This window comes from Diospyros lotus, chromosome 15 (assembly GCF_014633365.1).
Source record: "Diospyros lotus cultivar Yz01 chromosome 15, ASM1463336v1, whole genome shotgun sequence".
NCBI lineage: Eukaryota > Viridiplantae > Streptophyta > Magnoliopsida > Ericales > Ebenaceae > Diospyros > Diospyros lotus.
In genome coordinates this window covers 33,347,609-33,372,362 of record NC_068352.1, presented here as the reverse complement: position 1 = coordinate 33,372,362, position 24,754 = coordinate 33,347,609, and the positions used below count along the sequence as shown (strand labels likewise).

At 37.4% G+C, this 24,754-nt stretch overlaps 2 protein-coding genes across 3 annotated transcripts; both read right to left on the bottom strand.

Annotated features, from left to right (window-relative positions):
• Positions 1–1,660: 1,660 nt before the first annotated feature.
• On the bottom strand, positions 1,661–9,092 carry LOC127792694 (uncharacterized). The gene is made up of 7 exons (XM_052323317.1): positions 8,637–9,092; positions 5,333–5,560; positions 4,947–5,020; positions 3,753–3,912; positions 3,462–3,581; positions 3,253–3,361; positions 1,661–2,101 (listed from the first exon to the last, which is right to left on the bottom strand). The coding sequence occupies exons 1-7, from the start codon at positions 8,889–8,891 to the stop codon at positions 1,920–1,922; spliced, it is 1,128 nt and encodes a 375-aa protein (XP_052179277.1). The 5' UTR covers positions 8,892–9,092; the 3' UTR covers positions 1,661–1,919.
• A 1,045-nt stretch (positions 9,093–10,137) lies between these two features.
• Positions 10,138–24,015, bottom strand: LOC127792443 (protein SAWADEE HOMEODOMAIN HOMOLOG 2). 2 transcript variants are annotated; one of them, XM_052322932.1, is made up of 10 exons: positions 23,814–23,977; positions 23,444–23,559; positions 22,734–22,819; positions 22,574–22,619; positions 22,342–22,501; positions 12,998–13,076; positions 12,819–12,870; positions 12,173–12,316; positions 11,985–12,104; positions 10,138–11,210 (listed from the first exon to the last, which is right to left on the bottom strand). In XM_052322932.1, exons 2-10 carry the CDS (start codon positions 23,444–23,446, stop codon positions 10,401–10,403), a joined length of 1,500 nt encoding a protein of 499 aa, XP_052178892.1. In that variant the 5' UTR covers positions 23,447–23,559; positions 23,814–23,977; the 3' UTR covers positions 10,138–10,400. The 2 variants fall into 2 exon arrangements, with proteins under 2 accessions (XP_052178892.1, XP_052178891.1); XM_052322931.1 differs by lacking the exon at positions 23,444–23,559 and having other exon boundaries at positions 23,814–24,015.
• Positions 24,016–24,754: the final 739 nt, after the last annotated feature.

The following is a 24,754-nucleotide window of genomic DNA, read 5'->3' as shown; positions in this document are numbered from 1 at the left end:
CATTAACACTTTCTATTATTAAAGTATAAGAATTGAATTACTTAAAAATATATTATTTTAAAAAATAATTAAAATAATAAAAAAATTAAATAATTATAAAAATATGAAAATACAATAATAATTAAATTATAGGTGTTGCGGTTTTACAATATATATATAGAGTATGTTATATAAAGGGGGGAAAAGGTACCTGAAGCGACAAAGAGAGGCGCGTACACAGAGATCTGTGATCCGTACTCTGCTGCTCCACGCTCAACATGGGAAGCTGCGTAGAGCCAGCGCGCGTGTGCGAGAAAAGTGATCCAGTTGTAATTTGTCTGCGGCGAACTCTATGGGTACCCCTACTGTTCCATTGACACGTGGACAAATGGTAATAGGATTTTGATGACGGGGTAAGGTGGGATTGGAGGGTCTCAGGGTATCGTAATGGTTGGTCATCGCAGAGAATTCAACGTGCCAGCTTGCTTTGATGCTTTGGCAGAAGCTAATAATCAAATCCAACAAGAAGGGGGGGGGAGCCCTAACTTCGAAGGGAAATGATAAGGAGCAATCAAGAGCAGTCGGTGGCGGCTTGGCCTTCAAGAGAAGGGGCTTTGACCAAACAATTAACGCTGCTGCAACAACGGGACAAAACCACCATTGAGACAGTGATTAAAAGAAGAAGCAACACATATATAATAATAGCATATCATATGGCATAGGTAAAGAAACATGAAAAAGCACCTCAGCTTAACAGGCTTTTCAACCGCAGTCCACCCTATTCATCTGAAGAATGAGAAAGAGCCAACAACAACGTCGGTCAAAAGGTTAGATGGGCATTCATTGCCCAAACAAACAAAAAAGTACCAAAAAGAATTAAAACAAGGCCTTTTGAGGCTTTTTGTAAAGCTAAATGCAAATACACTAAAAAGTACTTCGTCCATACTCACGTGGGTGCAAGACGATGAAATATCCCCAATCCAATCCCATCATCTTATTAACATTATATCACCAATTTAACCATAATTTAATCATATACTAACATATATTCAAATTGCAAATGCATAATAATTGATGTTTAAACTTGTTTAAACATCTAAGTATAAAATAATATATGATCAAAATATAATATCACCATAATATAACAACATATAAATTCACAATTAAATTGAATTTAGAGAGAGAGAAAGTGGGGGATATTGGGAGAGAGAGAGAGAGAGGGATGGGTTATTAGGTAAGGAGTTATCGAGGCTAACCTGCAGAGGATGAGATGGCCCATGCGATAACAGCTTGTGCGGTTAGACATGACTGGGCCTTCTAACACTGGGCCATAATAATTGTCTTGGCCTGCTATAAACACTACTTGGCCCACCACACGAATTTTTTTTACTGGACCTGATATGGATTATAGTCTCTCTAACGGCATTAGACAACGAGGGTTTTGCATCAGTAACCCCAAAGTACTTCATTAGATCAGAATGTAAAATGGTTTTCCATCCACACAAATTGGTGAACCGGTTCTGGAGCTTCGGCACTATGCAAGTTAACAGTCTACAGAAATCTAGAACGAAAACCAGTTCAATAGCTCTATAAAGGATATAATGCCTGTGTGTGTTCTGTGAAACAAGAGCTTTGGAGATGTGCACAGGAATGGAAGCTACTTCAGGAAACGAGAAAACAATCGACGCTAACGAGAGCAAAGATTGCAATTAAGTTTCAAAAGCTAATTCATGGAACTCTTATATGCTTCCTGTACAAAATGCCTGGTACTTATTATACAGGACCAACCAGAAGACCAGTCTCCAAGTAGAAGAAGAAATGATAAAAAATTCTTGGTGTTATCCCAGGACTATCAATTTGACTAGGCGGATTCCTTCTTTTTTCTTTACTTTCTCTTTATTCTTTCGTTTTCTGTAAGTATAGGACTTGGTCCGTACTCATCAATCAAGTTCCAGGACAATTTTACCACGGATGCGCCTTTTTTCTTTGGCTTCATGAGCAGCTCTCACTTGCGTAATAGGAAATGTTCTCTCCACAGGTACCTTCAATTTTCCGGCCTCAGAGAGGCGACGAATCTGATCCAGACCTTCAGCATCAGCCCTCATGTAAGTCCACCAATACGCTGCACCATTAACAAATGCATCAGCTCATTGGCAACTGAATGAAATGGTGCAGCCAATGGGGAAAGATTGGAAAGCACATGAAATAGCATCCACAATCCATCTTTAATAGCATTTCAATACACATGCAGCAGAGAAAACAAATTGCAAGAAATGAGGCAGATGATCAAACACGGTGTCAATGACAGGGAAGAGAGAAAAAAGAGGTTCCCCAGTGGTTACCAAGGAGGCTGTTGCAGGCCCTTTGCCCCAGTGCCCACTAGTCTGGGAAATGCTGCTGACAACCCCGTCATCATCTCAGATGAGGGGGGGAATGATGAATTTGGGGCCCAGAAGGAAGCCAGGGAGACGACTGGCATCTAGGGGTTCCACCCCTCCCAAGTCTCCCCAACTGGAAGCCTAGAGCTTAACGGAGATAAAGATGTTTAGGGAGTGCAAGCATACAAAAAAAGATAGAATAAAAAATTATGTTATTTGTAATAAGATTAGAGTGACTCATTCAATATAAGATGTATGAGATATGATTAAAATGATTTGCTCATGTGAAAAGAAAATTAATAGAAGACACCTGTGAAGAGAGTGGATGGAATTAAATAAATATTTTAAAAGAGGTACAAGAAGACTAAGAAAAACTTTCTAGAAAACTCTTAGGTATAATATGAGTTATAAGAGTCTTCCAAAAGATAAGATCATAAATAAAAATGATTGACGATTTAGAATTCATGTAGCTAATCTCACATAATGAGATTAACACTTGATATTATGTTGTTTTAAATAAATATGTTTTCAAATGAAGGAAATGAATATTGTCCTGAAGTGAATAGGAATTATTGACAGTGAATGTTTGGTCCAGGTCTCCTCAAGTCCTCAAAATTTGATCAATTTCTTGTTACCATTGCTCCTGCTGACTCCACGAAGATGCTCTTTTAGTATAAGACATTAAACACCACAACCAGACGCAAGAGTGAAACAAATCTTTGTAGCAATTACAATTTCTTTTAAACAATCTTAGGTTAGTAATATACCAGCCTACAAAACAAGAAATGCAAAGCCTGAGAAGGATAGATAGACAACCAAACATAAAATTTAGAACAATAATCATTGGTATCCATTTCCGAAAAAACAAAAATCAACTAATAAAGAGGTTTTGTACCTATGCCATGAGAAAGTCGGTATTGAATCTGTTTCTTGACCAACATAGTCGTAGCAATAGGGAGCCCTATAGCTAGCCCATACCTGTCAGCCAGTGTTGCTGCCTCCCCCTACACGAAAACCACAAAACACTTCAAAAGTTAGCGTGGTTACTCAAATAGAAGAAGCATCAGAAAGTAAATAATTTAATTCAAGGTTTCCATCTCTCACTTGTAAAGTCATATAATGTCCTCCTCTCTTTAAAAGATTGATGCCTATTCTTTCTGTTTCTTGTACACCAATTGTGTCCAAAACAGCATCAAATGGCCCTTTTATAGCTGATTCACTATCCTACAAATCGACAATTATAAAAGAAAGAGAAAAATGGTTAGCCATATAGAAAAGATTGAAGTTCTATGCCCGACACAAAAATTAGATTTGATGGCAACCAAGCATATACAATCGTCAAAATCTCTTAAAGTAGGTAAATAAACAAGAGACTCACAATTTATAGATCATTACCTGAGTGGTATAGCTCACAGCCTGTTCAGCACCAGCTGCAAAAATCCGTTCAACGCATTCACGTTCACATGTAGTTGAAACATGGCAACCTGCAGCAACTGCAAGCTGAATTGCTGAGAAACCGACAGCCCCTCCTCCACCAATCACCAATACCCTTTGTCTGCAAATATGAGTGACAGTGTATTCAAGAGGAAATACACAACTACACACAAGTGTATCAAGATTGTGTTGGATTGGGATGCCCTATTAATCCTTTTTCATCTAGAACAGTGAAGACATCAAATTCTATTTGGGCTTAACATGCTTCACTGCCATGTTGTGAGGAGGCTGGGGGTCAATACAGCAATCATAAGCAAAACCTGGTGCCTCAATGGAATAGATAAAGTTTATTCTAATACCCTCTATACTGCTCAGAAACTGCAAATTTATATTGAAATGTGTTATAATTAATATAATCCTAAATAGTATGCAGTTTACCTACTCTGATCAAAACAGTCACTCATTTGACTCCAAAAAATTGGGATGGTATGACTACTTAATGCTTTTTTCCTTTTTTACCAAGCATATCCTGCTATGTTGTATGTTGATCAGAAAATGATTTATCTCCCTTTGCAATTATGTGATGATCAGATGGGCCATGGCTTGTTTTTTTTAAGAAAAAAAAAATCAATTGGAAGTGAAACATCCAGCTACATGAAAATAATTTTGATATAATTTATAAGTTTAGAGAAGCAGCAGAATTCATGTAGTCAACCCCACATGGCAGGATAAAAGCTTGGTTGTGGTTGTAGAGAAGCAGCAGATAAGGGTTGGGACTAGGATTCCATACTCAAACGGGACAAGACATCTTCTTAAGAGGTGAAAGTGTACTATATACAACAAGAACAATCACAGGCCTTAATCCCACTAGGTAGTGCCAACCATATGAATTTTAGACCTCCAGCCTCTCTATGGATGGTCATATCTTCAGGAAGCATACTATATAAGAGACTAATTTTCATTTGCGAGTATATCTGATAATGAACTTTTACATGCGGTATGAGAAGCATTTTGTTGAAGCAAGAAGGCCATAGCCCCTTACTGTTTTAAACGTGGGTCTGTTGCTGCAACAAATACTCGGTGATTTGATAACATCTTTTATCTCTCCATATTTACACTTCAAATAAAAATTTTACATCAGAATTGCTACCATACCCTTGGGTTATCCTAGCAGTACTTTTTAAAGCTCGCCATGCAGTCAGAGCAGCAAAAGGAATGGCACTTGCTTCCTGCATGGTCACAGTAATTGAAAAGAAAAATTCCATCAAACAGAATTTCAATACTAGAATAACACTTGAAAGGGAAAATGGCAAAATTAATAGATACGTTCAATTCTCAGACAACCAGACCGTACTAAGTGCAAGGACAGGACAGTAAATTTTATAATGCATTACTAGATATACCATTGTTAAATTGAAAACATTCCACCACTTTACTGTTGTCCATTCCAAAAGTGACAAAAAAATAGAGAACTTAATTACATAATTCAGACAGAAAAAGCCACTGTCTTCAAAGATATTAAGGATAACCTCAAGACATACCGCATGTGACATTGATACTGGTTTTGCAGTCAGTTCATCTTCTGTAAGAATTGCATGGTCAGTATAAGTACCCCTGACAGCAGTTGGATGCAGTGCTCCGAATACCTCCTGTCCAACGCTCAATGACCGGACTGAAGTTCCAATGGCTGCAACTTCACCACTCACATCACGGCCCAAAATGATTGGCAAAAGTGATTCAAATATGGAACGACCATAGCCTGATCGCATCTGGAAATATTAAAAACTGAAATGTTGGATATATAGTCACTGATGCATGACTCAGATGTCAAAGAAATGATGTTATTACAATCCCAAAGCTAAAGAACACACAAGGATTAAGTATGACAATATTTCCAGACAACACCACCATACCGGAAAACTTGTGTCTCTTACAGTCTTATCAAACAAATGACTAACAGTAAGTCAAGGTGTTTCAATTAATATTCTTCTGCTATTTTGTTCAATCACATTGAACTAAAAATAACTTTTATCATGCTTAAATTAGTGATAAAATATCAAAAAAGGATTCCTCTCAGTCTCAGCACGTTGTTTTATATCTGTGTTGAAGGATATTGTCAGTGCGTAAATGAAGAGGCAGTCTAATTTTAGTAAATCTGCGCTGGAAGTGAAAAAATCTGCATGTCAATGGAGCATAGTTGTTAAATTAAGATTCGAATCGAGAATCGAAATCCTTATTTTATAAATCGTGAATCGAGAAACGAATCGTAAGAAACAATACATATTCTCAATTTCAATTATAAATAATATATATCAAAAGAAAATAAATAATGTGCCCACCATGATCAATTCTTTTAAATATAAATAGATAAATAATACTTCTAAATATATTTGCTAAGTTTAAAATTATACCAAAAGGGAAAAGTATATTCATGTTGCCTTTAAATTTAAATTGCACCAAACCAAACCACTTTCAAAATAACAAGCGAGAAAAAAAAATAAAAAACCTACAACTATTAGGTTACTAATAAACTCCATTATCCATAATCTTCACTAGTTATCAATCATATTCATCTTCAAGTTCAAGAGCATCATCATTTTCATCATCTTCTTTGTCTTCAAAGATAGCCAAATCAAACGAATACTTGATTAAATCGCACATGCAGATGAAGTCACATGAATTGGACGAATTGTGCGATTCATGCAATTCACAGTCGATTCATCCAATTCACGGTCGATTCTAAGGGATTTTCAATTCACCCTATAGATTCGACTCAATTTCTATATGATGAATCAAGTCGAATCGTACAATTTGGATCTTGAATCATACGATTCTAACAACAATGCAATGGAGTAATTCCCTTGACAATTCTAGCGTTGAAGGGGTTCTTCTTATTTACAGCTGCTTAAAAGCTAGGATAAAAGAGAAGGGTTGCATTAGGTAGCAGACGACCAATGTAAAGCTTGTCGGATCAAGACATTATAAATTCTAAACAAACAATAAAACAACTCATTGGAGATCTAGAACTCATATAGCCAACCCAACCTAGTGGGTTAAGGTTTGTGATTGTTGTTGTTGTGTACAGGAAACAAAACAAATTAACAAACCCGCAGCAAATATAAGGCGCATTCATGTTTTAGTGACCCTTAGTTAATTATACTAAGACATGTAACTTAAACTTCTTTCCTTTTTCTTTTTCTTTTTCTTGATTTTCTAAAAGCACCTTCAGACAGTACCAGTTTTGAGAAAATGATTGCCATCAAGGACTGATAGTACCTTATAGAAAAGAAAATTTTCCTTCAAATGAGATAGGCATTACTTCCACAAACATTGTTATGCTTCTCCAATTATATATTCATTGCTTAATTTACCACAAAAGGTTGAATTGGCAAATGGCCATCCCAGACAACTAAAATAATTCCAGAACCTTCATAGTCATAATGAAACTGTGTAGAGTTGCAGCATAAAGGCATAAAGACCTGAATCTGTCCCCTTTTATTTTAGTCTAATGCAACTGCATCAAATTTTTACTATTCATAAAAAAATATGCATAAAACTCTGTTAATTTACAGAAAATTCATCAATATTAATACAGGCCCACTAAATAACTGTTAAAACTAAGGACTCCATTGTTAAAAGTCACATTAAAATGATGAATGGGATAAATCCAATTTGTTCCAAAACAAATTCCAAATAAAACAAGAGATACTAATGCCTCATTTAATAGTTGCGAAGGCATCATAAAATACTGAAACACATATCTTAAGACTCAAATTTGAAATTTATCACCGTTTCTGAGCCAATTGGAGAATAAAACTGTCCAGAACTTAGCTTCACACACTGCTTGTATTAACACATCCTGCAGAATTCTATGCTCTTAGCAAGTTACACTATCTAATCCATCTCCAATTTTCTTTGATTTTTCCCAAATTTCCTTGGCAACCAAACCAGTCATGTAAATGGACAGAAAGTACAACAACAACAAAAAAAAAACTCAAGTTTTAATTCCACCAAGTGGGGTTGGCTACATGAATTCTGTATCTCAAAAAATCATATCTACCCATGGCCATATCTGCTTTAAGGCCATTATATAAATCACATCTAAGGGTTTCCCACCAAATTTTAGTTGGTTTCCCTCTCCATTCTACAAATTTCCTCCATTTCATTCTCTCACCTCACAGGAATTAAATAATTCAAAAAAAAATTTGGAGGAATTTACTGTTGCATCAAAGGATTTATAGGCATGCATAAGTCCCTCCATCCCTCCCTCTTTCAGGGAGATTAAAAAACATCTGAATGTTTTTATTCGCTGTTGGTTTTGAAGAAATTCAAGAACAGATCTCTCACATATTAGTTTCACGAACAGCTTAGGTCAGCTGGACAAATTCTGCAGAATTTTCATGTTCCAGTAACTAACACTATTTAATCCATCTCTAAGTTCTTTCATTTCCCCAAGTTTTCTCAGCAACCAAACCAATCGTGAAAGAAGGTGATTGTCACTAATTCAAGCATAATAAGCCCAAAGGAACTTACTCTTGCATCAAGAGGATTAACAGTCACCAATCATCTTTTCTTTTTCAAAAGTATGATTCAGAAAACATCTTGTGACCTAAATTTATAACAGTTCGGAGTCAAAAGGGGAGAACAAAACCCGTGCAACCTGTCTTCACTCACTACTAGCAGAGGTGCATAAATTATGCAGGATTCTTCGTGGTCTCAGCAACTAGTGCTACACAATTCATCTCTAACTTCCTTCCGTTTCCCCAGGCTTCCTCAGCCACCAAACCAGTCACTAAAATGGGCAAAAATTAAGCAATTCGAACACAGATTCGGAGAGGAACTCACGTGCGTATCGAGAGGATTAATAGACACGGCACGAGCCCGAACAAGCACCTCATTAGGCTTCAGATCAGGAACGCTGACATCATCCCGGAGCTGGAGAACTTCAGGCCCGCCGAACCGCGGCAAAAGCACAGCTCTGCAACTGGTGGCGACACACCTGAGGCCTACCTTATTCGACGGCGAACAAAGCCAGCACTCCAAATCGGGGCCTCCGGTCGGCGCATTTCTCGATCCGGCGAGCCTCAACAAGAACCGCATAGTCAGTCAATGAATGCAAGTCAGTCCGCGACGAAAGAAGAGCGAGGAGTGCTAGGGTTTTGCAAAGCAAGCCAGCCGGTGCGGAGGAGATAGTGGTGGATAGAGCAGGAGCGTAGAATTGCTTGTATCCGCGGAAGAGGGAAGAGAGTGTTCGTTTCTTTATTGGGGGAGCTTGAATTCGTTACTCTCTCTCTAAGTTTCGCCGTTTGTGTGTTGCCAAGGGAACCGGGGAACTTATTTAAGTTTCTCAAAGTTTAGTTATCTCAATTTTAGTTATTTTGATTATATTTTTTATTTAATTTAATTTTTATATTTTAATTTTTTTATCATAATTTAAATTTTCTCGTTATTTTAATTATATTCATATATATATATATATATTAGTCAATTTAATTCATTTATTTTAAGGTGTAAAAAAATAGGTTAAGTTAATTTATCTCATTTTTTATTTTTTTACAAATTAAAATATAAAAATTAAATTAACTTGAAAATAAGATACATAATCAAAAGAACTAAAAATATTAAAGTTATTTTTTTATAAGTCAAAATACAAAAATTAAATTGATTAAAAAATATAAATAATGAAAAATTTGAGTTAATACATGAAAAAAATCAAAATACAGAAATTAAATTGAGTAAAAAATACAGGTACAAAAGATGTAATTGAAATAATAAAAAATTTATGTTATCACATAAAAAAAAATATAAGAATTAAATTGACTAAAAAATACAAATATATGGATATAATTAAAACAATAAAAAAATTCAAATAATCACACAAAAAACATAAAAATAAAAAATATATATAGATTTAGTCAACCTTATTTATATTTTTACCTAATAATTTAAACAGAAATTTGATTTTTTTTATTAAATTTAAAATGTAAAGTTACTATTAATAACAAATTTGACTTACAATGGTATCTTCAAAAATCAACAAAGAAATTAATTATTACTACTTGTGAAACATAAAAATTTTTCTCGAACATTAATAAGAATAATATTATGATGTTTCAACTCAAAATTTTATATAATAAAAAATAAATCATGTTATTTGTACATCATTTATGTACACATTAAGCTACACAAAGTACATAAATGACATAAATACCTTCGGCCTCATTGCATCTCACCACCTTGAATGAGAGCATTTTAGACATTGTTACATCATTGTATAACTCAAAGTGTGCACAATGATATACTAATAACATTTTTCATAAAAAATACCATACTAATGCGACGAACAAAAAGTAAATTTTGAATTTTTATACCATAAAAATTAATGAGTTCTAAAACAAATAACAAGAAAAAGCTGCGTGCAAATACGATTTTTTCTTTTCCTATATATATATTGTTGTTTAATGCACCATAGCAATATATATTCTAAATAGAACTCATTATCGTCCAATATCAACATCCCAAATTACTAATAACAAAACTGAATGGGAGCTTAATTGAACTTCAAACGGAAAGGGGTACAAACATTACTAAACTACCTAGGATCCACCCTTAAGCTTGAGCCACATTTGGAGCAGGATCGCTGGTTACAGTTTCTGGGGCGGCAGTAGGAGACACAGCAACATCAGGCAATGGGGCTGCAGAATTTCCCTCGTCACCGGCAGTTATGGCAGCAGTAGTCGTCGCAGTCGCAGCTCCCTCAATACCAGCAGTTGTGGCAGCAGTGGTGGTTGTCACAGCAACATCGGCCAGTGGAGCGATAGAAGCTCCCTCAATCGTCACAGCAACATCGGCCATTGAGGCGATAGAAGCTCCCTCAATAGCAGCAGTTGTGGCAGCAGCAGTAGTTGTAGTTGTCACAGCAACATCGGCCATTGAGGCTATGGAAGCTCCCTCAATGCCAGCAGTTGTGGCAGCAGCAGTAGTTGTAGTTGTCACAGCAACATCGGCCAGTGGAGCGATAGAAGCTCCCTCAATGCCAGCAGTTGTGGCAGCAGTAGTCGTCACAGCAACATTGGGCAGTGGTGGGGGGAAAGAAGTTTCCACAACACCAGCCGTGTTGATGATCTCGTTATCTTTAGGCTGCAGAGCTTTGGTTTCTGTCGATGCAGCAACCTTACTGTTGGGGCGAGGGGTAACCTTGGCTTGACCATCTGCTGCTTGTTCCTCTTGTTCCTCGGCCTTGTCCTGCCTTTGGGTTGGCTGGGTTGGAGTAGGATAGACCTTCAAAGTATTGCCTATCTGGAGATCGGCACCAGTCTTGTGCTGGCTCAGAGATCCCGAACTGTTCATGGCATGAAGTTGCTGCAGCCTATAATCAGTTTCAGGCCGACGGCAAACCTTTCTCAGAGGTACAATTTCCTGATTAAGAAACGTTGAGAACTAAGCAAGCACTAGCCAGAACAGAGTTAACGTAAATATAAGCATTATCTTTTGCTGCAATGCTGTACAGTTTTTGCATTAAGGGCAATATTGAGAAAACTTCGAGCACAAAAAAAAAGAGGAAAAAAGATGCATTCTGTTATATTTTGTATCAAATGTCCCCAATTAAGTTGATTTGGGGATTCCTCAATCCCTGCCTCGAACCCAGTCAATGACTTTTGACCACACCCCGAAGGTATGGGGCAGGGCTCCAACGGGAATGGGTTCAATTGTCAGCCTCAACCGCAAGGATATCTTCTATACTGAAAACAAACATGTAAAATACTTTTCTTATCCCTTTACATAGCCATTCTAAGATTGCATTATGTGCAAGGACGGATTGATCTAACCATTCATTGTCGAGGGAAAAGAAGTATATCCACCTTGTTCAGTTCTAATGAGGAAGTTCAAAAGAAAAATACAAGAGAATTATTTTACAGCCACTTAATTTCTAGCTTATGTTTCTGAGGAGAAATGTGACTTAGCCTCTTCCAAAAGAGGGAAAGTGGTTCAAGTGCAGCACGAGGGGAGTAGTCAAAAAGCTCAGCCCATGATACTAAACTATGAACCGAAAGCTCCCAAAGGACAAGAAAAGAAAAGAAAAATATAATAAAAGAACAGGGAAGAAACAAATGAAATATATAGAAAAAGGAACAAGTAGACGAGATGAAATCTAAAGAAGACCGCAACAAAAACTTATTCAACTGTGAATACCTCAGATTGGTCATGATCATAGCGGACGAGGAACCTACAGCGGCAGCCTCTTATATCATGTCTCCGTCTTTGTGCATCAAGAACATGGGCATCAAAATAAAGAGCTTGCTCTTTCCCTTCCTGCAAATTTGTGGTAAAGCCTTCAGAAAAAAATTATGAGGATCTAATAAGCTTCAAAGCATTCGCACCTGAAAACAGAGTATAAGGTCTCCTGGAAGAACAGCAACACATTCTGAAGCCTCACATGGAAGAGATCGTTGCCTGACATGTTTGCGAACATTAATCCATTCATCTTCCTCAGGTCCAAAACCAGAGAATCGAACCAGAACATCCTGAAATAACAGAATATGAAACATAGCTCTAGAAAAGACTGCAAAAGCCAAGAAAAAAGTCTATTCCACCAAAATGATTGAGTTTTAGCAGGAGTTTTAAAAGCCTCCAAACATTCAAGTGAAGAGACTAATATAGTTGCAGAGTTCTTTATTTGAGGAGTTTCCGAGGAATTCAATGACAAACTCAATATATCATTTAATAACTAAAGATTCTTTTGTCCATATGTTATTCTATGTTGAATAACATAGGCATATATCAATCGAATCCTGATAGTTCATGAAGGATATGATAAAATATGCAATGGTTTTTCTCTTTCACGACGCTCTTTATGTTACTTGCAAGACTGCATTAGACATCCTTAAGGATATAATACTCTGATGCAACAAATGCAAAATATAACATAGAACAATCATGACAATTACAAAATCAAGTGAACTAACATGATTCAACTCCTTGAAATAAATGTTAACACATGAAGGAGAACTAAGCTTTAAGAATTACCGGATCGCCATTCTCAAGAGATCTATGAGACATAAATGTTGCAACATCATACCTAAGGAAGGGAGCATAAAATTAATTATTTCACTAACTAAGAGAAATTTTTATCAGAAAGAACATAGGTAAACAACAAATGTAATTGCCATAAACCTTTAAACCTTACAGGCTGTATAAACACTAACCATGCACCATCCCTGGCAGACTTAGCTTCAAATTCCATCTGAGAATTATCTGGAACAGTCCTCCCTGCATTTAGAACCGCTGAAAAAGAAAATGAGGCCAAAACAAATAGAAATAAGATGGCAGGAAGAAGCAAACTGTTACACAAAAATTAAAATGATAAGAAAGAAAATTATCTCAAGGAATCAAAATGAAATGACTGAAAGAAAACTTGGAAGGTGATAGATATTTCTTAGTAACCTCCCTGGGTGACAAAACTATTACTTTTTGGCCTGTAATTAACCACCCTTAGTGGAAAGAAAGTTGAAAAAGACAGATGGGAATAATACACAGGAAAGACATTCAAGGACTGTTTTGTCAACTGGGATTAGATTGTTCTAGAAAATTTCAATAAGGTTTTGCAACTTGATTTCTCAATAATGCAAAAGCTATATTGGGGAACTGAGGAGTACAGGACAGCAGAATGACCAGTAAAAGCAAACTTAACTCAAACTTCATGTAACAAGATAAGACTCTTCATAAGGTACTCTAATAATAAATGTTTTGAGTAAACAAAGAAAAAGTTGATTAAGGGCATCTCTGGTGCACAAGGCTCCTTGCATTATGAGAGTCAGGAGAGGTTGTATGAAGCTTTACCCTTGTTTTGCAAATATAATGTTTCCTCAACTCAAACCTTGCCAATCACAAGGGAGCGACCTTACCATTGTTATCAAGCCTCACCCTCTCAAAGAACAACTTGATTAGACAAAAGAAATCAATTTTAAGACTTATGGTCAAATCATAATTTAGATCGGGTGGAGAGGTACAGGTAAACTTTTGGGTGGGCCATGCTTCTAGTTTCAAAATTTTCTGAACTCAGATAGCATAGATTGTTTATCAAATATGTGCTTTCCAAATTAATTAATGCTAGCTTCAGAAATCCATATGAGCATGCATCAATACATGAGAAATTATCATCTTTGTCATGTAAATACCCGATCTCTTGTAATTGAGAAAATATGAGAAGAGAGCTAAAAGTTATTCAGATTCAGAAGGAACAATAAATGTGAAATAAGGAGGAAAAGCTTCCCCTTTCTAACTCTAAGAAAGGTAATTGGATAAAGCAGTGATGCGAAACAATCAGAAAGATTGCTTTGATACTAAATCTGATGTGGAATGATGGAAAGATTCGAGAGCAATAGAGAGAGAGCGAGAAGAAAGCAATAACTATATATTTAATAATCATCAAAAGGTCAGTTATTGAATACATTATATACCTTATTTATAGGTAAAATCTAATCCTAACTATATCATAATTATGAATCTTATCCAGACTGTAATCATCTCATCGAAACAAACATGAAAAGATAAAAATATAAAAGTTAATCTAAATATGACTCTAAAATTTGATAAAACAAAATTGGAAATCAATCATCAATATCCCTGTCACATAGCCCTCTTCCTCCAAAAGGGTAATGTAACATTTTCCAAAGCCTTTTATTAATTCAAGCTAGAAATATATGTATGAGTGTGTGTGTGTGCAGAAGAGAACATGTTAAAATGCCTTGGGATGAGTGATGCTTGCTAGATATATATAAGTTTTTTAAGCAGCATTTAACGCTACAATTTTCACATCATCAATTGTAGTGCAATCAAGTACGTATTCAGTGGCCAGATTGGCAAGACAGCCATCAAAATCCATTTTACATTTAACTGAATATGGAATGTCAAATATCTAAAGCAGCATTCTTTGTGTATTAACATATAGGAGCCACACTTGGATTCTTATTTATTGGGTGAATCCTCCAGATTTAGCCTACACTTGGATTCCTAAAAAGAAATTGCCGCTTGTGTGACCCTGCCTACTGGAGTGTCATGTACTAACGAGATAGGGGGGTGCTATTGTAATTACACTATACTAGAGGTAGGAAGTAGTATATTAGAAAGTATGCAGTAGGGAGTTGTATTTTGTTTGTTACCGCATTAGGCTGGTACATTCCCAACAACGGTAATCTGTTACCGCACATGGGGAAGGTTTGGATCAACTATATATACGAGCTGATCATTCTCCCATGATTATTCAAATGAATATTCTCTCTCTCTCTCTCTCTTCCTTCCTTCCTAAACTTCTCTGTTCTCGGTCTCAATCATCCAAGCGATCGAGTAATTACAGTTAGACCATCAGGAGCTAACATTTGGCATTAGAGCGGTGCTCTGGGGTGTCGATAGAATAGGAGAAATTATCATCATGGCCAATGGAACGAGGATGAAGCAGATGGAATCCCAGCTGCAACAAGTAACCACAGCGATGGCGAAGATGCAAACAAGAATGGGGACTCTCGAATCCTCTATTGGAGCAGCAATTGATGCTTGGATTGATCAAGCGATGGAAAGGTGGCAGGGGGGAGAACCAAGAACAGAGTGCTCTGCTTCGGGAGCAGATGCACCAGTTCATGAGGATGTTCGCATCCCAACAATCGGTACGGCTCTCACCTAAGTTTCCTCATAGGGAGAGGTTGGAGCCTATTCTTCCCGGAGTGGGAACAGAGCACCGACCAATGGGAATGTCGGAGTTTGAGTTTGAAGCAGAAGTGATAGGAGAAAATATACAAGAGGGGAGACTAGGAGCTCAAACTAATTGTAACTAGCCGAGCTTTCTGGTGCCCAAACTAGAGATCACGCTTTTTGACGGAGAAAATCCGAAATGGTGGGTAAGGAGGTGTGAGCGGATGTTCGCCCTATATCAAGTACAGGAACAACAGAAGATCACCTTGGCTTCTGCTTACCTGAACAATATGGATGATGCATGGTTTCAAGGGTGGATTGCGGTGAAGGAAGGAACCCCGTGGAGTGTGTTTGCTGATGACTTATGTGAGAGATTTGGAGACACAAGTATGAGGGATATAATTGAGGAGTTCAACAAATTCAAGCAAATTGGTACAGTGCAGACCTATTAGCTCAAGTTTGAGGAGCTAAAGTCCTTAATGATGGTGCACAATCCCCATCTATTAGAAGAATATTTTGTGTCAAGTTTTATTAGTGGCATCGGGGATGAAGTGAGACCCATGGTGAAGATGATGCAACCTGTGACGGTCAAGCAGCTTGCAAAGAGTGCGAGATTGCAAGAAATGACTATCGAGGCACTGTTAAAGAAGCAGATGAGTCATGTGAAAGGAGTGATCCCCAAAGGTTGGCAGTCTGGAAGCAAGGCATTAGGAAAGGAGATAAGGCACAGTGGCAAGGGTGTCCTGGCATTACCCCCTGCAACCCCTAACCCAACAGATGGAGGGAGGTTACGTCAAGCGGGCCTATGCTATAGATGCAGAGATAGGTGTCACAGCCCAGGGGGTAATATTGTAATTAGTCATTCGATTAGTTGAGGTAGTTACTCGGTTGTATGGACTATTGGATGTAGAGAATTAAAGCTAAGTGCACATGGCGTAGTTACTCGGTTGTATGGACTATTGCATGTAGAGAATTAAAGCTAAGTTCACATGGCCACTTGGTTGTTTTAGAAGATGTACTAACCGCCTCCCATATAAATAGGAAGACTGCCACGAGGATGGGGATCATGTGAGAATACTACACTGATCTTTTCCCTCCTTTTCTCTCAAATTCTATCTCTCTTCCTCTCTCTCTCTCTTCATTTCTCTTTTTTTCCCTCCATCTTTTCTCGTTTCCTTCTTTCCTGCCTAATCTGTCTTCTCCAAATTACGGGAAGGCCTCTGGTTAGATCGAGGATCTGACAATACGTACTTCCCAGGACATAAGTGCAGGCGCCAACTCTTGTTACTAGAAGGGGAAGATGATGAAGAAGAAGTAGCAGAAAAGAACTCTGAGGTTGAAGGGGAGGATAAAGGAGAAATCTCCCTACATGCACTAAAGGGATTGGCACACGGTAAGATTATTAAGGTGGAAGGAAGAGCCCATAATTGTCCCTTAATGGTACTAATCGACAATGGGAGTACCCATATCTTTCTGGATGAAAGCATGGCAAAGAAGTTGGGGTGTGAGGTCTTGAATTCTCACCCTCTTTCAATGACAGTGGCAAATGGTAATAAAGTTTTAAGTCAGTCCTCATGCTTGGGGTTTTGTTGAGAGATGAATGGGGAAGAATTCGTGGTAGATTTGAGATTATTGAAGTTGGGGGGCCGTGATGTGGTACTTGGATTGGACTGGATGAGAGGGGTGAGCCCTATTAGTTTTGATTTCAATAAAATGGAGGTGACCTTTGAGAAAGAGGGGAAAATAAAGGTTCTAACTGGCAGCCAAGAATCAGAAGTGTGCAAGATGATATCGGGGAAGAGGCTACAGAGAATGCTCAAGAGCAAGTTCTCCCAAGTGACACAACTGTTCTTCATCCATGCCTTGGGAACCACCGAGGGAGGGCAAGAGCAAGAAGTAGAATTGGCAATAACTGTGAGCAACCATTCACATGATCAGTGGAAGGTACACAAAACTAACTCTCTCAACATGCTATTAATTTAGTTTAGGGACCTCTTTTCCAAGCCTAACTCCCTTCCCCCTAAGAGACCCTGTGACCATACTATCAACCTTAAACCCAACTCCAAGCCAATTAAAGTGAGATCCTACTGTTACCCACCTAAACAGAAAATCGAAATCGAAAAACTCATTAAAGACATGCTGCAAAAATCGATCATCCAACCCAGTCATAGCCCATTTGCATCCCCTGTGTTACTTGTCAAAAAAAAAGATGGTTCATGGAGATTTTGTGTTGATTATCGCCAACTCAATGACATAACCATCAAGGACAAGTTTCCCATACCCATTGTGGGAGACTTATTTGATGAGTTAAAACATGCATCCGTTTTTACTAAGCTAGACCTCAAATCAAGGTATCACCAAATTCGGATGGAGCCTCAAGATATTCTTAAAACCGCTTTTAAAACTCACCAAGGGCACTATGAATTCAAGGTAATGCCTTTTGGACTCACCAACGCCCCAACTACCTTTCAGGCATTAATGAACCAAATCTTTGCACCCTACTTGCGTAAATTTATTCTAGTCTTTTTTTATGATATTCTGATTTACAGTCCCTCATTTGCCAAGCACCTAGACCACTTGAAAACCTCCTTTGGGATCCTTAGACTCAATAAACTGTATGTTAAAGAGTCCAAGTGTGCCTTTGCACAGAGACATGTGGAGTATTTAGGCCATATAATATCTAATGTAGGGGTAAGCACCGACCCTAGCAAGGTAGCAACAATGATGAAATGGCCAAGGCCTCAAAATGTTAAGGGATTAAGGGCATTTCTGGGTTTAACTGGTTACTACCACCAGTTTGTCAAAGATTACGGAGTAATCAACTGGCCATTAACAGAACTACTGAAGAAGGATGGATTTCAGTGGAATGATGATAAGGCAGAGGAGGCCTTCTGTAAGCTTAAGTGGGCTATGAGTGAGGTGCCAACATTAGGGCTGCTAGATTTTGACAAACCATTCATCTTGGAGACAGATGCTAGTGCTAATGGAATTGGGGCCGTGTTAGTTCAAGAGGACAGACCTTTGGCCTTTCTCAGCAAAGCACTAGCTCCTCGATATCTCGAGTTGAGCATATACGAGAAGGAACTTCTTGCAATGCTGATGGTTGTAGACAAGTGGAGACATTACTTAGAAGGGAGCAAGTTCGTGATCAAAACAGACCACGAGAGCCTGAAGTTTTTACTACAACAAAAGTTACATACACAATTATAGCGCAAGGGAATGACCAAGTTAATGGGATTGGATTGTGTAATCCAATACCAGAAGGGGAAGGAAAATCTGGCTACATATGCATTATCTAGGTGCTATGAAGAAGGAAACTCTGTTGCCCTTACAATAATAGTTCCAAATTGGTATCAGGGGTCGTCTCAAGCTATGAGACTGGTGAGAACATTCAGGAGCTTCTACAGCAACTAGTGGTGGATCCTAATGCCAAGCAAGGATATACCTTGACCAATGGCCTTATCAGGAACCAAGGAAGGCTGGTGATAGGGAAGGATGAGAATTTGAAGAGGAAGATTGTGGAGGCACTGCACAGTTCACCGATAGGAGGACACTTAGGCATAGTTAATACTTATCACAAGGTCAAGCAGCTCTTTCACTGGCCAGGGTTAAAAAGGTATGTGATGAAATTTGTGTTGAGTTGTGATATTTGTAAAAGGTGCAAATCAAAAATGATGGCCACTCCAGGGTTGTTACAGCCCCTAGATGTACCAGGAGCCAGGAGGGCCTTGGGAAAGTATCTTAATGGATTTCATTGAGGGCTTACCCAAGTCAAAAAGGCGAGACTGCATTATGGTGATAATGGATAGGTTTATAAAATACACCCACTTCATAAGCCTGACCCACCCCTACACAGCTCAAGAGATAGCTAAGGTGTTCTTGGATCGGGTGGTAAAATTACATGGAGTTCCTAAAGCTATAGTATCTAACCGGGACAAAATTTTTACCAGCCTATTGTGGAAGGAATTGATGAGCTTATTAGGGATCAAACTCAACATGTCAACAGCCTATCATTCGGAATCTGATGGCCAGACCGAAAGAGTAAACCAATGGTTGGAGACATATTTGCATTGTGCTTGTTTCCTACAGCCAAAGACTTGGCATAAGTGGCTTGTGTTGGCTCAGTGGTGGTATAACTCTAACTACCATAGCTCCATCAAGGGATCCCCTTTTAAAGCCCTGTATGGGTACAAACCACCCTTGCTGCCAGAAGTGGGAAGCTCCTCTACAATAGCAGCTTTAGATGCCTACTTATAGCAAAGGCAGGCCTTTCAAGTGCTCAAAATGGAATTGGCCAATTTCAAGAATCAAATGAAACAATTTGCTGACAGAAGGATGAGTGAAAGAGAATTCCAGGTGGGAGATTTGGTATATTTGAGGCTTAAGCCAGGCCATCTGAAAGCCCTGCTTTAGAAGCCCAGCTCAAAGCTCAATCCGAAGTTTTATGGGCCATTTCCAATTTTAGCACGCGTGGAAAGTGTGGCCTATTGACTACAGATATTGGAAAACTCCAACATACATCCGGTCTTCCATGTGTCACTCCTCAAAAAGGCAATGGGAGCGCAACAAGTCAATCCAACTCTACCCTACTTTCCAGATTTTGATGGCAGTGCAAGGGAGCCTAAGGCTATAATTGATAGAAAGGTCATCTACAGACAAGGGGCCCCCATCATTCAAGTTCTCATACAATGGTCTAACCTCCATCTCGACAACAACACTTGGAAATATCTCCCAGATATTCTCAAGCAATTTCCTCAAGCATCAAGTCTTCTCAGCATTTCCTAAGGACAAGAAGATTTTGAAGGGAGGGGTAATTGTCATGTACTAACAAGATAGGGGGGGTGCTATTGTAATTACACTATATTAGAGGTAAGAAGTAGTATATTAGACAATATGCAGTACGGAGTTGTATTTTGCTTGTTACCCCATTAGGCAGCTAGTACATTAACAGCAACGATAATCTGTTACCACACATGGGGAAGGTTTGGGTTAGCTATATATACGAGTTGATCATTCTCCCATGGTTATCAAATGAATATTCTTTGAATTCTCTGAAATATCTCTCTCTCTCTCTCTCTCTCTTCCCAAACTTCTCTGTTCTCGCTCTGAATCATCCAAGTGATCGAGTAATTACAGTCAGACCATCGAGAGCTAACATGGAGTTATATAGAAGCCAACAGAACATTGACATGACTAGGGCTGGAAATGACCTGAGCCAGCTAGTGAGACATTCGTGACTCGAGTCATTAGCTAGCTTGATAAGCAGGGTTCATGAACCAAACCAGCTGAAAAATATGGCTCATCTAAGAAATGAATTGAGTTCAATTCATGCAAAAAAAACTGCTTTTAATGAATATTAGATGCAATTGATGATTTATGAGACATGCAATAAAAAATACTTTTGGGTGAGCCATGCTTCTAGTTTTAAAATTTTCCAACTTAGATGGCATAGATTGTTTATCAAATATGTGCTTTCCAAATTAATTAATGCTAGCTTCAGAAATCCATATGAGCATGCATCAATACATGAGAAATTATCATCTTTGTCATGTAAATACCCGATCTCCTGTAATTGAGCAAATATGAGAAGAGAGCTAAAAGTTATTCAGATTCAGAAGTAACAATAAATGTGAGATAAGGAGGAAAAGCTTCCCCATTCTAACTCTAAGAAAGGTAATTGGATAAAGCAGTGATGCGAAACAATCAGAAAGATTGCTTTGTTACTAAATCTGATGTGGAACGATGGAAAGATTCAAGAGCGATCGAGAGAGAGGGAGGAAAGCAATAATGATATATTTAATAATCATCAAAAGGTCAGTTATTGAATACATTATATACCTTATTTATAGGTAAAATCTAATCCTAACCATATCATAATTACGAATCTTATCTAGATTGTAATCATATCATCGAAACAAACATGAAAAGATAAACCTGCTTAAAAGATAAGAATATAAAAGCTATTCTAAATATGACTCAAAAATTTAATAAAACAAAATTGGAAATCAATCATCAATATCCCTATCACGTAGCCCTCTGCCTCCAAAAGGGTAATATAACATTTTTCAAAGCATTTTATTAATTCAAAGTAGAAATATATGTATGAGTGTGCAGAAGAGAACTTGTTAAAATGCCTTGGAATAAGCGATGCTTGCTAGATATATATATATGTTTTTTATGCAGCATTTAATGCTATAATTTTCACATCATCAATTGTAGTGCAATCAAGTATGTATTCAGTGGCCAGATTGGAAATAAGCCATCAAAAGCCATTTTGCATTTAACTGAATATGGAATAAAAAAAAAGGTCAAATATCTAAAGCAGCATGCTTTGTGTATTAACATATAGAAGCCACACTTGGATTCCTATTCATTGGGTGAATCCTCCAGATTTAGCCTACACTTGGATTCCTAAAGAGAAATTGCCGCTTGTGTGACCCTGCCTATTGGAGTTATACAGAAGCCAACAGAAATTTGACATGACTGGGGTTGGAAATAACCTGAGCCAGTTTGGGAGACATTCGTGACTCGACTCATTAGCTAGCTTGATAAGCAGGGTTCATGAACCAAACGAGCTGAAAAATATGGCTCGTCTAAGAAATGAATCGTGTTCAATTCATGCAATAAAAAATGCTTTTAATGAATATTGAATGCAATTGATGATTTTCTCTCCATAAATTCTCTCTCTCCTCTCTTTCTCTCTCTCACGGTTATTCTTCTCTTCTTTTTTAGTTTTCTGCAATATTTCTACTGTTCAGCACCAAACATCAATTTCAGGTACAATCTAGAAATAACACTAAAACATAGTTGACCACCATATAATGTGCTAAACCATCAGGAAACTGGAATGCTTTAATCATACCTGACGGAATAGTCACAGGTTGAGGAGCTTGAGGAGGTTGAATGACATTTCTGACAGTATTGGGATCATTATGAGTCACAGGTGATATATTCAACTTCCCAGGTGTTTTAGCTGCTTTTGCTCTGAGAGCATACCGTCTATTCTGAAACCAATTCCATACCTACAAAGATATCAATGTTAGAAAATGGTTCTTGGTGAGTTCTTAACATGTAGTAAAGGGAGAGTGTTCTACTTGTTTCATTTGAACCATAATCTTTCCCACACGTTCCGGTGAAGAACTATAACAAAAAGATAACCACATTATCAGTTATGCTGTAACTTAATGATAGTGATGAGGCAGAAAGAAGTTTCCAAGCACTTAATTGTTAAATAAACCTACCTAAGGTACATACCTGAACTTCTCGGCAAGAGCTACAAGAACCTCCCGTGCTGGCATCTGAGCATTGTGTTCTTGCAGAATAATTTCCATCTCTGCAACCTTAAGAGACAATGATGACTCAATCATTTAGAGTATTCAAATATACCTAAAACTTCCAAGAAGACATGTGATAAATTGCATAAACAACAGAATCTTTCACTGAGTCATGCTAGAAATAGTAGAACAGAAGTAAGACAAGCAATAAACAGATATTTCATGTAGTCATACTCTGTTAATATTTGCTACTTGCAATACAAAATTCAAAGTTCTCTGACACTAGAAAAAGGAGGGAAGCCGAAAGCTGCAATCGATTCCAAATAACCACAAATATTTCCAATAGAACAGTGGAGACTATGGGTAAACAGTGCTTTAACTAACAACACCGAAGAATGCAAAAAAGTAATATAAAGAAACAAACGGGGAGCATGCATGAAATCAACAACAGCAATTGCAGAACAGCTTGTATGGCACTTTTAGGGTATGTCTTTATTCTTTTATCCATAATGTTAAGCATATTTGATGTAAATTAGCATTTTACATTAGAACTTACCATCTAGTTCCCCTTTTTCCTATTTACTTTAAACTACTGCATATCAGTGGGAAAAGCGAGTTTTTACCATGTATTTGAGTTGTAAAAATTGAAGAAAATAGGGACTGCAGGGTTGTCTAAACAGAAAAATTTACCATTAGATGACAATAATTCCCTGTTCAGGGCAAACCAAAAGACTCCTCCAAAAACCATAAGTCAGGAAAACAATTCACACTTCTTCTTTTCAAATTATAGGGTTTCCCCAGTTCACCTACATTCACGAAACAAACAAAAGCCAATAGGGCAACAAACTAGGGTTTAGCATTGATTATATAGCACAGTCCTGGAAGCAAAGCAAAAACCGAAAATTTACAGTAGCAGCTTTTCTTATTCCAACGAAAGCCTCAAATTGTTCGGGCCTTGTATGATTAGCACTCGATCCCTCCCAGCAGGAGCAAAATTAAGCAACCCCCTCTACCATGTCTATATTTACTCTTTGAGAGAGAGAGAGAGAGAGAGAGAGACCTCATTTGGGTTGAAGCGGAAGGCTGGGCCTCCGTTGCTCGGCGGTCGCCCCATCGGCCTCGTCTTCTCCGACCGTCACACACACACACACACACACACACACACAGAGAGAGAGAGAGAGAGAGAGAGAGAGAGATTGGAATTAGGCTTCCCCCAATTCAAACCCCCTGGGGAGGATCGGAATCCCTTCTTCCGTTTTCACCTTTATTTTTTTCTTGAATTTTCCTTTTATGTTCTTATTAGAGCGTCCCGCGAAACCGCCAGCCTTCCGTTTCAACTTTTCGGGTTTTTTTTTTTTTTTTTTTTTTTACAATCGAACTGTCCCACACTAACATTCTTGAATTTCAAATTTATCCTTCTTAAAAAAAATAAAATATATTTCAAAACACATAAATTGTAACTCAGCGGTTTGGAAGTTTGAGGAACATAAAACATATAATTACTCAAATTTAGAAATTAGTATAACAATATGTTAATATATCTAAACTACCACAAGTGTTAAAAATTTAGTAATTGTAATAATTTTTTATTTTTTATTTTTTAATTTTTTTAATAGTTTAAACTACCATGGACAATCTAGATAAAAAATGATATTTTTTTTGACAATTTGAATCTTACAAATAATTAACTGAAGCATTGTTAAATAAATATCAAATTTTAACGTAGTTGTCGACTAAAAGATATATTTTGAATCATATTATTTGAATTAATAAATCATAATTTAACGATTTAAACAGTTTGAGAAATATAAAAATGATAATTATTAAAATTTAACAATTAATATAATTATATGTTAATATATCTAAACTACCACAACCGTCAAGGATTAGTAATTGCAAGAATTTATTGATTTGAATTAAAAAGTATAAACGGTCAATTTATCAATTTACTGAACAACGAAATCAAAACCGATCACTGTGATTGATTTTTTCAGCAGTTTA